General features: G+C 35.0%; 2 protein-coding genes and 2 non-coding genes across 5 annotated transcripts in view; 3 read left to right on the top strand and 1 right to left on the bottom strand.

The window, feature by feature from the left end:
• The window catches only part of Oseg4 (intraflagellar transport protein Oseg4), an 11,169-nt gene extending 7,353 nt beyond the window's left edge, over nucleotides 1-3,816 (bottom strand). Inside the window, 5 exon segments of the mRNA XM_070306313.1 lie at nucleotides 26-109; nucleotides 112-630; nucleotides 633-2,876; nucleotides 2,922-3,561; nucleotides 3,735-3,816. Coding sequence (XP_070162414.1) covers nucleotides 26-109; nucleotides 112-630; nucleotides 633-2,876; nucleotides 2,922-3,494 — 3,420 coding nt within the window. The 5' untranslated portion in view covers nucleotides 3,495-3,561; nucleotides 3,735-3,816.
• Nucleotides 3,817-5,058: 1,242 nt separating this feature from the next.
• On the top strand, nucleotides 5,059-9,577 carry Cos (kinesin-like protein costa). 2 transcript variants are annotated; one of them, XM_070297538.1, is made up of 2 exons: nucleotides 5,059-5,496; nucleotides 5,695-9,577. In XM_070297538.1, exon 2 carries the CDS (start codon nucleotides 5,711-5,713, stop codon nucleotides 8,270-8,272), a length of 2,562 nt encoding a protein of 853 aa, XP_070153639.1. In that variant the 5' UTR covers nucleotides 5,059-5,496; nucleotides 5,695-5,710; the 3' UTR covers nucleotides 8,273-9,577. The 2 variants fall into 2 exon arrangements, with proteins under 2 accessions (XP_070153639.1, XP_070153557.1); XM_070297456.1 differs by having other exon boundaries at nucleotides 5,671-9,577.
• Nucleotides 9,578-12,849: 3,272 nt separating this feature from the next.
• Trnav-cac (transfer RNA valine (anticodon CAC)) lies at nucleotides 12,850-12,922 on the top strand. The gene has a single exon. It is a non-coding gene; the product is annotated as a tRNA-Val (tRNA).
• A 201-nt stretch (nucleotides 12,923-13,123) lies between these two features.
• Trnal-caa (transfer RNA leucine (anticodon CAA)) lies at nucleotides 13,124-13,245 on the top strand. Its single transcript has 2 exons — nucleotides 13,124-13,161; nucleotides 13,201-13,245. It is a non-coding gene; the product is annotated as a tRNA-Leu (tRNA).
• The last annotated feature ends 248 nt before the right edge of the window (nucleotides 13,246-13,493 follow it).

The following is a 13,493-nucleotide window of genomic DNA, read 5'->3' as shown; positions in this document are numbered from 1 at the left end:
AAGCAGTGGTATCAACGCAGAGTACTGTGCAGATCCACGCGATGCTGAGGTTCATCAGCGGTTTGCCCGAGACAATGCAAGCCGGGAACCTGGTCGAACAATTAGGACATACGATGGCAAAGCAGTGGTATCAACGCAGAGTACTCAGTTGACGCATTCTGCTTTGTTATTGCGGGAGTCTTTTGGAGTGTGCTTCATGAAGATGTTCACCGCCAGTTCTTCGTACTCTTCTTTTTTCGCTTCCGAGATCGTCTCAAATCCTTCCAATTTGATAAAGGCCTTCGAGCAGGTAGCAAACGCATGGTTAACGGCGCTTGATAGTGCCAATAGACAATAAATGTCTTCTACTTCTAGAATATCCTCATAATCTCTCAATCGTAGAGCCGTCTTCATCGCAGCGTCGAAACTGCCATCGTATAACTGTCTGTGCGCCAACAAAAGAAAGTGATACGCTTCGGCACCTCGCCAGGCGTTTTCTATGACTTTAGTATCCTCGTTGCTTTCAGTAAGACCCATAACGATGTTGCTGCGACCACCTTTTATCGCCGGAACGCTATTGATATGATCCTCGATCAGCAATGCTGCGAGAACGTATATCTTTTTGATGCGCAAAGGATGCGACTTGACTTGGCTTGCGCCTCGGCAAGACGAAACAATAATTTAGCCGCTTCCAAATTGTAGTTGGCTTTTTTGTATAGCTCGATCGCTTGCAGACGTTTACCATTCGATAATAAATGATTGGCGTATTTGTTTAGCAATTCAAGCAGTGGTATCAACGCAGAGTACTTCGCCAGATCAACGGCTTGATCCCAGTGATTCAGACGCACACATGTATCCACGGCAAGTTTTACGTCGCCATATTTGATATAGGCTGCCACTGCTTGCGAACTCATCCCCACTGAAGCCAGCATTCTTGCTACTGTTTTCAGGATAGGACTCTTGTCCGGTAACTGGTCTACTGTTGCTGCTAGTTGATGGAAATCCTCCAATTTGTAATAGCATTGAATGAGCTTCTCCAGGTTTCTGCCCTTTTCATAGTATTCCTTCGCGCTCTCCCAATTTTGTCTTTCGGCAAAGTGGTCTGCGATCTTGTTATATGCGTGCTCCATCTGCTTGTCTGAACCTCCGATGCCCATCTTCATCAGCTGCACAACTCGGAAATAGTCACCTAGTTTTTGGCGCAACGCGATTGCCAAGTCTCTTCTGTCTATGTCCAAATACAGCTTCTCGGCCTCGTCATAATTACCAAGAAAAGCTGCTACTTCGGCCTTCTTCAGCTGGTCGTTATGCACATTTTGTAGACGTTTGATAAACTGTATGCCTAGATAATCTGTGCATCGTACCATGGCATTTTCTGCCGTTTCTAAATCAAGTTTCGTCAACGCAGATTCCGCTAGTAAACGCCACAGACGTGGATGCGGATTGTCTTGAATGAAATTGTTGGCCTCCTTCAGACCCACCTTGGCCAGCAATTCTCTCGTGTCTCTAAGGGATTTTACTTCTAAATCGACGATCAATTCTTTTTGCGTCTCCTCGGGTTTCAGCATGAGATCGTCTAATAAAACGCAACGTATCTCCAAATCTTGGAATGCACAAATATATCCGGAGCAGGCTATAGGTTCTTCGGGGTCCAGCCCTCTCAGAACATACATTCTGGTCTTCTCCATAATCGCCAAGAGTGTAGGATTGTCGTGCGCCCAATGCATGTCCCATACATCTTTTCTCTCAAATTTGGCTATATCTTCGTTCGTATCTCCGTCTCGCGAATTGGGCATTTTTTGCGGATCCAGATCCAACATGGTGAGAATACCGTTGGCATCCATGATGGAGACACGCGTGGAGTTGCAATTAATGGCGATTCTGTGCAATTTACGCGCTGTGTTATACCTGTTCATGAGCGTAATTTGCGGCAGGGAATATCGTTGGATCATCCCCGATTCTCTGCCAACTAGAAGAACTTTCTCAGTGGCGTGAATACAACAGATTGGGTCCATGCTAGCCTTCGTGATGATAGGAGTCTCGAATGTACTATCCTTGTCTAAATCCTGAATAACTTCTGTTACGCCCGTCGGCGTTTCGTCTACATGATAAATCTTGTATTTGCGTATCCTACTGGGATGTAACGTTGAATTACGAGGCGTGCGAAAATGCCATACCAGGAAATTATTTTTGGACGCAGCCATGACCATGTTGGCGGTCATAGTGAGATGTAACGGCTCTAAATCCATGAATTTAGAGTCTATCGGTGTAGCGATAGTGTTACAAACGAGCAGAGCGAATTGTTCGGTGGCTTGAGTAGGATCGTTTCTTACAGAGAGTACGCAGTGTTCCCCGTGCGAGGCTATTGATATCAAGGTTCGCACATACTTGGTGCAACATGTGTTGTTACTCGTATTCCAGAAAGTCACGCAGATGCCATCCTTGCTGATCTTCTCGTTTGTAAAGACAACTGTGTCACTAAAATAAGTCCATTTGTAATCTAGACGAATATTTGCGAAATATATGTGCGAATCGACAGATAAGGCGACTCTAAGAGAAGCTTTCTCCCATGTGCAACACGTCACTTCTTTGCCTGGTATCTTCAAAGTCCTCACATGCTCGCCAAACAGTGTATAAAACTGTATAACATTCATGTCCTTTGTCTCTCCGTTACTGAGTAATGGCATCATGCCTGTTACTGCCAAAAGGGATCCGCAAGTGTTCCAACTGCACCATGAAGCAGTCACTCCAGTTTCCATCATAATCGGATTATCGTCATTTGTATCTCGCATTAATTGTATCATACCATTGCGATAGCAAATAGCAAGAGTAGGGCAGTCTATGGCAACGTAACCATTTTTTCCATCGTACCATTGTAATGCCACTATGATCTGAAACTGAGAAGTATTTAATGAGGGTACACTTAATTTTGTTAGGAATACACCTTGATTATTGTAGAGATGAAGTTCCCCGTTTTTTAAACCAAATAGAAGCAATTTTCCATCCGGAGACCATTGTACAGCAGACAGAGATACATTCTTCAGTTCTTTACCCCAGATTCTGTTACCATCAACAGAACCAACAATCACCGCTCCATCTTCATAGACTATACATATCTTTTGACCATCGCAGCTCCATGCCATTCCTGTTACTACAGATTTGTTGCGATTGTTTATCATTTCTTCATACCACGACCCTTTATACAACATCCAAACAATTATAACTCCATTTTGATCACTAGAGGTCAGCTTCTGATGCTCTTCGTTCCATGTGACCACTTGAACATGACCATTATGGCCTTCTAGAGGCTGATTCATGCTCAAATTACTCGCTGCAGCTAAGCCTCGAGATTTCCCCCCACTGTGTGATCCATTAACATTGGAATCTACTCGTAATACCTTCAAGAGACCATCTTCTCCTCCCACAGCAATGTATCCATCTTTTTGATTCCATGCTATGCAATTTAATCGAAAGTTGTTTGGTATGGAGATTTTCTTACTCAAATATACAAACATTGCTAGTTTATATCGGTGTCTTTAATGAGTCAGTGACAATTTTTCACAGAGTTTGACACATCGAGCTCTGCAATCATAGTATCTAACTTATAATAAATGGTAAATTTTTTTTTTTTTTTTAAATAATTGTAATTAATTTTATAAATATTTCGTAATAAAATGTAAATGTAATGATTTATAAGCGAAAGTTAATAAGAATAAGAAAAATAAGAAGATAAGATTTCAGAGTAATTTATTTACATTGTTATAAAAGAAGTTTCATACTTCATTACGGAAAATAACATTCGAAATAAACTGTCAAAGTTATATATGTTTGACACAGTATCCGTCAAATTTTCCTTAGCAACGAAGACAATGTACATAGAAACGCATAAACTATATCCATAGACATAGAACAGATCAAGAACGGACTCCTGTAGCGGGATTCTCTAACGCCTTAGCGATAATTATCGTTGTCGTTAACGAGTGATAGCCTATGAGAGTTACGCTTTTTACCAGGATTATCCTTGCCATTGGCTGTCGCTAGTCAACGATACCGAAAATTCGATAGCAAGCCGATAGCAAATTATTGAATCGCGCTACTGCTCCTTCTGCCGTGAGAGGGGCGACATATGAATAAGGAGTGATCCCTATAATAGTAACGACAGAGAGAATAAGCCTCTGAAAAGGGGTCACGCCAATTTTTTTTTTTTTTATGTAATTTTACTTGATTAATAAGAAATTTGCAAATGAAATAACATAAAAAAAAATGCGATATTATTCGGATAAATTTCAATTAGATATAAATTTGAAAATTAGATAAAATAATAGTTTTTTTCTTATCTAAGTAAAAATTATACAAATTTTATATTATATTTTTGATGTTATTTTAATTAAAAATCTCATTAATTAATTAAAATTATTTTCAAAAAATATTACTTTCTAAATATATTAATTACATAAATGTTTTAGTTTTTATTACATAAAATTTTTGAATTGATATCCCAATTGAATTGATCTATAATTTAAAATATTTGTATTTAATATTTTGCGTGTATATATATACGTATACGTCGTAATACTCAAAATAATTTTGGCTACGAATTATCAAGAAAATTTATTTAAGAAAATTTATTTAATTTTCCATAATATACATAAAAATACTTCAAAATTATAATTTATTATCGCTGTAGTTTATACATGGACTGACAAAACATCACGCGTAGTTAATAAAATATTAATAAATCCATAACGTTTCTTCATTTTTGATCCACAATTACGTATATTTAGTACGGACATGCCGTTTCAACGGCCGTTTTACCGTGACACCGAAAAATAAATCTGGCCATGCAGTTTCGCCGGCTTTAAAATGGATCTAGTTGACGCTACTGTACGAGTTAGAAAAGGCGTCTTTCGAAAAACGTCGGCGTGGCCTCTCTCAGGCTTCTCTCTGATAACGAACACAAGTGTTTGAGTGTTTTAACTTTATGAAATTACAAGTTTATTACCGATAATGCAAAAATTCTACATACCAGCAGCGAGTTCTTTTTTTCAATCACACTACTGGACACTTTCATTAGGTTGGTCATCTTTAATAGTACCTCGGTGTCTAACCTGACCTCGTTGATGTATCGTGTAATATAAATAGTGGAGCGCCTTTTAATTTCGTTATTTATTGTCATTCCAATGTTTCACAAATAAATATTTAATTGTCATTTTTATGGGAATGATTCATTTTATGATGTTGTATTGTGTATAGTATATATATTTACACACATATGTAATTTCATTCTTAAAATTCTATTCTGTGGACATTGCTCGATATTGTTGGCATCGAATCTTTTGCTTGCTTGAAAGTTTTTAACGAACAGATTTCGTCAAGATTAAACCCTGCGTGGTTTCTATTTGTGAAAACGTGAAATATAAAAATTATCGCTTGATATTCCTTGTGCAACCTTTCTGTACAATAAGAAATTTTGGAACATGATTCTGAGACATAGGAGATAAATTAGAAATTTTCTCAGTAAGTATCCTAAATATTAATTTATTATCCAAACAATTTTATTACAATTTTGTGGCAATCTTGTTTTTATACAATATGATATTACACTTGGGATATTAATTTGAAACGCAATAGTTTCTATTGTCACAATAATTTTGCTTAAGCATAACAATGAGATAAATGAAAATCTTGTAGGTTGAACTTTCCTTGTTTGAGCAGACAAATCCTCTGTTACATGAGATTATATGAGGCGGATAAAATGATGCATTGCGGGCCATGGATTTTTAATGGTCAATATCAAGCACTATTGAATAATCCTCTATGTTACGTGGCATCTATTGAGACGATGCCATCCTATCGTGATCACGAACGTCATCAATTAACCGAAGAGGAAAACGAACAGGCTGGTGACGAGACGCACGACACAATGACGCCTGCTACTTCTGGAGAACGTAGTTCTAGCGCAGATCTATTTAGATTAGAATTTGCAGCTGCTCAATGGTCTAAGTTGGTCTCTAATGCGGAAGGCTTATTTACAAAACTCATGACGAATAATATTTTGCCACACACTGAACAAGATCAAATTGAGCAATGGTTGTGCATGAAACAAGAGTACGAGGAATGTATAGCTAGCGATGAGACCACTAGTTTGCAAGGATATGCAGAGAATACAAGGAGATCATTGGAACGTATTGAGGAAGTAACAGAAACTGACGAAAAAACGGATGAATCTGCAAATCAAGTAAAACTTAAGCTTAATTCCAATTGTACCTCCAGTTCGGAGAGCGAACTATCCGAAGCCGATGAGGACGAAGATGAAGACGACGAAGAGGATCAAAGTGATGCGAGCTCAGAAAGTCCAGATTTTCTAGAGAAGCTGGATGAATTTATGAACAAGTTTAAAGTAGAAACAGATATAATTGTCGGTTCTAAAAAGGACGATTTCAGAGAAACAAATATCGGGCTTATATCTCCTCCAGTGACAAGATCCGTAAATAATAATTATGTACCAGTAGCTCATCCTATACCGTTAAGGAATCCAAATTCTAGGAGAAATTCTATGCTTCCTGGTTCTGATATGTGTAATGAGGTATTAGTCTTCAATGACAGTTTAAAATCTTGTTCCAATCAGATTTTTGGAAACCATATGTCAGAATATACTAAACCATGTGTGTTAGATGATCGTGAATCGGAAATTAACATTAATGATAATGCCATTAATGAGAATTTTCTTGCAATACAAAATGACAATTCACCAGATTTGTTACTTGATGCTCTCAAGACCACAGAGATACCTGAACCCATTAAGGAATTGAAAGCCCTAACATTAAATAATGAAGCGAAGCAAACACAAGTAAAGAGAATTCAATCAAATTTGGATGGAGCGCATAAACGTATTGAAGAACTGCAAACGACAATTAAAATTAAGCAACGTTTTATAGCGGATATGATTAAGAATTCTGATACACGCACTAATGCGAAGCAAAAATTCCAACGTAAACGAAGTAAATTGGAAGAAGAATATTATAATAAGAGAACACAATTAGTGCAGGCAGAAAATGCATCTATGTACAGAGAATCTGAGGAGAAATCGGTACACAAGAAAGAAATTGAACTAATGAAAAACATGGCGATACACTACGAGAAACGATTAATGGATATAGACAAGATAAAGCAAATCGCGGGCGATTCAGCGAAAAAAGTTTTGGAGCTTGAAGCGTCACTAAATACTTCCAAGAAGCAGATGGATAAATTGAAGCGGCAACTAAAACGGGAAGAAGAACGTAAAAAGCAATTGGAAGAAGAACTTGCAAAGGATCAACAGAAGATTCGCGAGCTTGAGGAAAAATATAACTTAACTGCTTCCAAGTTGAAGGAAATGCAATCGGAGAGTGAAGATGAGAAACATAATACGAAATCGAAGACTGATTGCTCGGATAAGAAGAAGAATTTATTAGATGTAAGCGCGAGAATATCTCATCTGGACCACGTTTTGAAAGAAAAATCTATGGATTTGGAGAGAACCGCGGACACAGATGAGAAGGAAGCGCTACGGCACGAGATTAGAAATTTGAGGCACACCCGGGACTGTTTGGTAGACGAGAAATGTGATTTGGATGAAAAATTCCAAAAGGAGAGAACCCTGACTACGGTCGAGGAACGTAAATTGCTGGAATGCGGCGAAACCATCGAGGCTATCGATGCAATGATTGAGCATAAAAACGAAATGATTTGCGGACGAAAAGATTTCGATGAGAATCAATCTCAACGTGAGAAGGGCGAAAGGATGCTAATGGAACGCTTGAAAAAACTCTCTCACGGTGAAATAATAACGTTATTTATGAAGTACTTTCGCAAGGTAATTGATTTGAAGGAAAGTTCGAAAAATCTAGAAGTTCAGATAACGGAGCTGGAGACACATATCGTGAATCAGGATTGGCGGCTGATGGAAGCCGAGAGACGAATGGTCTTGATGCAAAAACAGTACGAGGACAAGTTGCATCATGTGTTCAGGCACTTTGCGGAGGAGACGAGCAGCTCCGGTCACGAGAGATTGGATAAGGATTCCGAACTCGCGAGGTGCAAGAAAGAGAACAGGGCTCTAAAGAAGCGATTGGCGGACGTCGAGGCTCTACTCAAAGGTACAACACCCCCGCGTGCAGCTAGTCCCTGTAGAGCTTTACAGCAGGGATTAAAACAAATCGCGCCCAATACTCGTTCGACAACTAAGGTAACGAGACAGCGGAATAAGCTGATAATTCAAAAAACGACCGACTGCGATAAAAGAAAAAAGTGAGTTTGTTAAGAAACGTTAATTTCTTTTTTGTTGCGTATTGATAGAGAGCGATTTGTTTAAATCTTTTATTAAATATACACTCTTTTTATAAATTCTACATTTCTACATAGTATCTCTCTCTTCATAAGTATTAAAATCCGACAGACTGTATATAGAATTAAGTTTCGCTTTTTAATATAGAGAAAAAAATAATAATCTCATAATTTATATAGATTATATATAATGTGTGATAAGTTTTAGGCGTGAAGAGTGATTATATGTATATACAATATATACTTATTCTGTATTTTTGTAGGATATGTATCGCTATGTCCTAACAACATATTAATCTTAACACCTTGCGAGATGTACTAATACGTCAATATTGGTACGTTTGTGTTAATATTAGGTAGGTATTAATATTAGATATTTGTTTATAGGCAATTAATTAGTTTAACAATTATTACACTCGTTAAAAGATAAAATTCATATTTACAAAGTCGGATTTACTATGTACATTTAATTGCATGCGATTTTACCTACGTTGTATTATTTATTACAGAGTATATGTAATCGTAATTCCAAGCTCGTTATTAATATTTAGGAAAACAATATCCAGGAATCTCGCTCGCAAGCGTATTTTTGCTGCTCGTAATATCGCGTTATTATTTTTAGCAACTATAAATATTTATCACGTTCACAATATAATAAGATACAGCATGATTGTTTCGCGATAAAAAAACTTAGATCCTTATACGTCTTGCGAATAGCGATGCTCAATTATATACATTAATTAAATAGTAGCATTCGACATTCGAGAATTAATTTTGGCTAAATAATTTTTAAATGCGGATACAGTCAGAAAATTATATTGTTTTAGTTGGAATTAGGCTATTAAAAATCTAGTTATTGAATAACAATAAATCTCACTAGGATATATCAGTAGAATGGGGATTCCTACAACATCATGGATTCTGCCCATTGATTGTATTGTATTTCCTGAATGCGACTATTAATATACAACACGCATAATATCTCGATGCATCCTGATTACATTAGTATTGTTCATGTATGTATTCGAAAGATACATTCAAGACGAACTCTACTGATCTTCGTATTATTAGCTCTCGCACTGAATTATCTATTAAATTATTTATATATCACTTATATATAATGCATCTATCTATATGACGAATTTTTCTTTTCTTTTATGTATTTGAAACGCTAATTATGTTACTTATAGGAATTATTCTAGTATACATAATCTCTTCTATCAAAAATATATGTTTTATTTATATTTTATAAATGAAGAGGACTTTTATAAAGAAAGAGAGAGAAAGGAAAAAGATATATATATATATATATATATATATATATATTATATTATATGAAATACATATGTATAATATATAAGAGAGATTATGTATACTTTACGATGTTAAAATCATTTCGTCAAATGTATAGAATAGTCTCGATTGTTTAGCATTTGTTTAGCATTGTTTGCCATTAGTCGTACATATGATTCTGTATTCTGAGTTGATTATCAGATATCAATCTACTTCCAATATAATTTATTGTAATTTTGTAAATAAATCGATGTTATATGCGTATAAATTTTCGTTTCTTCTAGCTGATTAATTTTTTGCATTAATAATTCATTGTAAAACACAAATTTATTACAAACTTGTGTCATTTTTCCAAAAACGACTTTCATAGATTTGATTTAGCTAAATATACAATGAAACACAATTAATGAGAGTTGAATGGATTTATATTGAGATTTCTAAATCGAAATAAATATATCTCATATGATGTTGATTTAAATATATGTATATAAGGTATTTCGAACATATATCAACTGTCCTCTGATTCATAGACGTTAAAAGTCAAGGATTTTGAAAAATGATATTTCAGTTTCTATCGATATTGCTTTAATATTGATAAAAATTGAGATAAATAATAATCTTTTATCAAACTTTCGTTATAAAGAAACATCAAATTTGTCGTGAAATTTATGACTATCCATAGGAGAAGATTTCGAAGTATATTTATCAGAAATATCATAAAGTGTTTTATTCTCAAAGTGTTATCGGAATTGGGACGGTAAAATCAGGCAAGGGGAGATTGTAAATGGACTTCCGCAGCATCAATATCTACTGAGGATGACGGATCGCGCGATTACACACGTGTTTCCAAACGTACATGTGCGTATATCAATATGTGCGAATCGTTCCAAATTTGCGCCCGCTAAGTGGCCGAGAAGTACATTTCACGGTACGATGCCCACGAATTGGCAACCGCATCTTGAAGACGCGCATAATTTTCCGACGTATTTGGTACCGATGATCGATCCGAGATCAATTCTAGTGTCCAGCACCGTTATCATGCTCGGCACGCGTGAAAACGGGGGTGATCCAGATTTCGAAAGAATACGAGACATTGCATTGTGTGTTGGAGCGCATCATCGGACACAATAGCGGATTTTATAACTTTTTTTGTATTATTTTTGTATTATTTATAAACGCGATTGCAACCTGAACTCTTTCCGCGTTCAATAAATAAAAATCTTTATGTAATCCCTACATTACGATAAGACTAAGCCGTTTAACGGCTTTTTACGCTTGTAACTTTTTTTTTCTTTTTATTGGAACTTCTGCGTTCGTAAAGTTTCGATCCTCTAATAAATTTCAGATTTAACGATCACGCGATCAGCTGGTGTGTCAATTAAATTATACCAATATAGATTCGAAATGTATTCCTTATTTTCGCTCGCTCTTATTTTTTCTGCTAACATTATATAAATCGGTCTCAATACGTACAATGTGTATAATAATACGTGAATTTTAAAGAGAGAGAATATATCTTTCAAGCAAAAGAAAAAAAAAGGTACGATAAATCGCTTGCGTTCAATATAAACAAAGTAATCATCTTTTTTTTTTTTTTTACCACGATTCAACAGCCTACATGTAAAATTTCGAGATGCTATCAACGGTATGCTTTCTCTTTAATTATTTCTTTATTGATTGAACTTCTCAAACAAAAGCATAAAACAAACTGGCGGCAAAAAAAAAATGAAATTTTCGGCTTTCTAAAATTTTTGTTTATATGACCAAATACCATAGATTTTCTTGGCAAAATTTGAATTCAGTTACACAGAAATTAATTATATGCAATCTACAAAAAAAAAAAGAAACTTTTTGATATTTATATTCTTGAGAAATCGTGGTAAAATAAAAAAAAAGTTTGTTTATTACCCTGTATATCTTACAATTAGTAAACAAATTTTTTTGCAACTACTAAGTATCTCATTTTTTTTCATAAATCCATGTAGAAACTATGTAAATATACACATTGAACAGTAAATTCATTTGAATCTGTCGCAAGATTAATTCTTTTATCGTATCCATTTTTTTTTGCAGCTTCAAATATATCCATTCTGTTATAAGCTATTAAATCAATTGTGTTTCGTGTTTATTAAATTAAATATTTTAAATGCTGTATAATTCATTAAATAATTATCCGACTTTGACAATATGATGAACACTTTGCCGCGCAGTAATTTATTACTTCCAATAAAGCTATTACGTTACTCATATACATTAATAACTCTTATATTATATCTGCAAGAGAATTTTAAGTACATGTATACTAAAACAGGCTGTTTTTATGGTAAAAATGTTTCACGGAAGAGATGCGTTAATTGAGTTTCGAGAAAAATGGACAGGGCAGGCGTTGCATCAGGCGAACGAAATTCGAAATGAGAAAGAAAATTAACGTTTGCAATTTTTGCACACGCACGAATCGTCCAGGGACATGAAGAAGGTTGTCGGATTTGCTTAATAATTCACGACTGTCTTGATGCCATACATTCTTGCTCAAACATGATATTTATCATTCATCCAAACAGTTATCATTGCAATCATCTCTATATGTGTTTTCACGGCAGGAAGAATATATTACATATACATATATATAAGAAATACGTCAATGAGATGGACTGAGCACATCCGAATACTATAATTCACAGATAATTACAATCGTAACGCGATATTATTATCTGGATCGGAATGTAAATCTTCGTACCATAACGTATCTCAAGACTGTGGAAATTCCGCGGATCCACCGAAGCGATGGTCCAATTTAGTATCATATATATGTGCAATTTATACACAATTCAAAGGATACTAAATATTTCCAAGATACCGACTATGCATTTCGTGACGAATGATACGAATTCCAGGAATTGATTTGCCGATGTTACGGCAGTATATTTCTTTAAATCTATTTCTATATTTCTTTCGATTCATTACAGGTAGGGAAATCGTTAGTTTTGTATATAGTTAAATAAATAGTTATTATTTATAAATTATATAACTTAATCAAAGAGAAAGGTATATGCAATAATTTATAATGTACTTGAATTTTTTTTCTTATAATTTTTGCGTTTTGTATTAATTTGCACTAATTATCTTTTGTTAATTATCTCATTTTTTTAATATGAACAGAACATGCGTTTTGATAAGTTATATTATGGAATTTTGTTATTAAAATTCTTATATACTCTTTATCTGTCATGTTAGAAGAAATATTTTCAACAAGTTTCCGTAGTGTAGTGGTTATCACGTGTGCTTCACACGCACAAGGTCCCCGGTTCGATCCCGGGCGGAAACATCTTTTGTCGTCACGATTTTTTTTTTTTTTTTTTACATTTCTTACAATTTTATACATTTTTGTTATCTAATGCTCGTCAAGTTGTGTACTTTACAATAATATTAAAATATCTTTATATTTTTTGAATGCAATATACATATATATTATATATGTTCAAGCAGTCATTCTAATGAGATGATTTTAACAAGCAAGAGTTCAACTGTCAGGATGGCCGAGCGGTCTAAGGCGCCAGACTCAAGGTTCACACCTTCTCGGTTAAAGACCGAGTTTTCCGAGTGTTCTGGTCCTCTCTGAGGGCGTGGGTTCGAATCCCACTTCTGACAAATTCTTTTGCGCCTAACAACATTATAGATGAATATTATAAAAAAAATAAATGTCTATGAATTTATTTAGAATTTTGCATGTTTCGTATTTTATCAAAGAAAAAATTTTTCGGTAAAATTTATGAGTATTATAATTTACTTTTTTACATAATATATACTATCTGTCGGAAATGTGATATTTATTTATATCTTTTATTGTACAAACTTGATATATATTTTATCACTTGTATGCGCGTTATATGGATTAT

Source organism: Polyergus mexicanus, unplaced genomic scaffold (assembly GCF_030449975.1).
Source record: "Polyergus mexicanus isolate NDT 795.1 unplaced genomic scaffold, iyPolMexi1.0 SCAF_1, whole genome shotgun sequence".
In the NCBI taxonomy this organism is placed as follows: Eukaryota; Metazoa; Arthropoda; class Insecta; order Hymenoptera; family Formicidae; genus Polyergus; species Polyergus mexicanus.
This window is presented reverse-complemented; position numbering and strand designations above follow the sequence as displayed.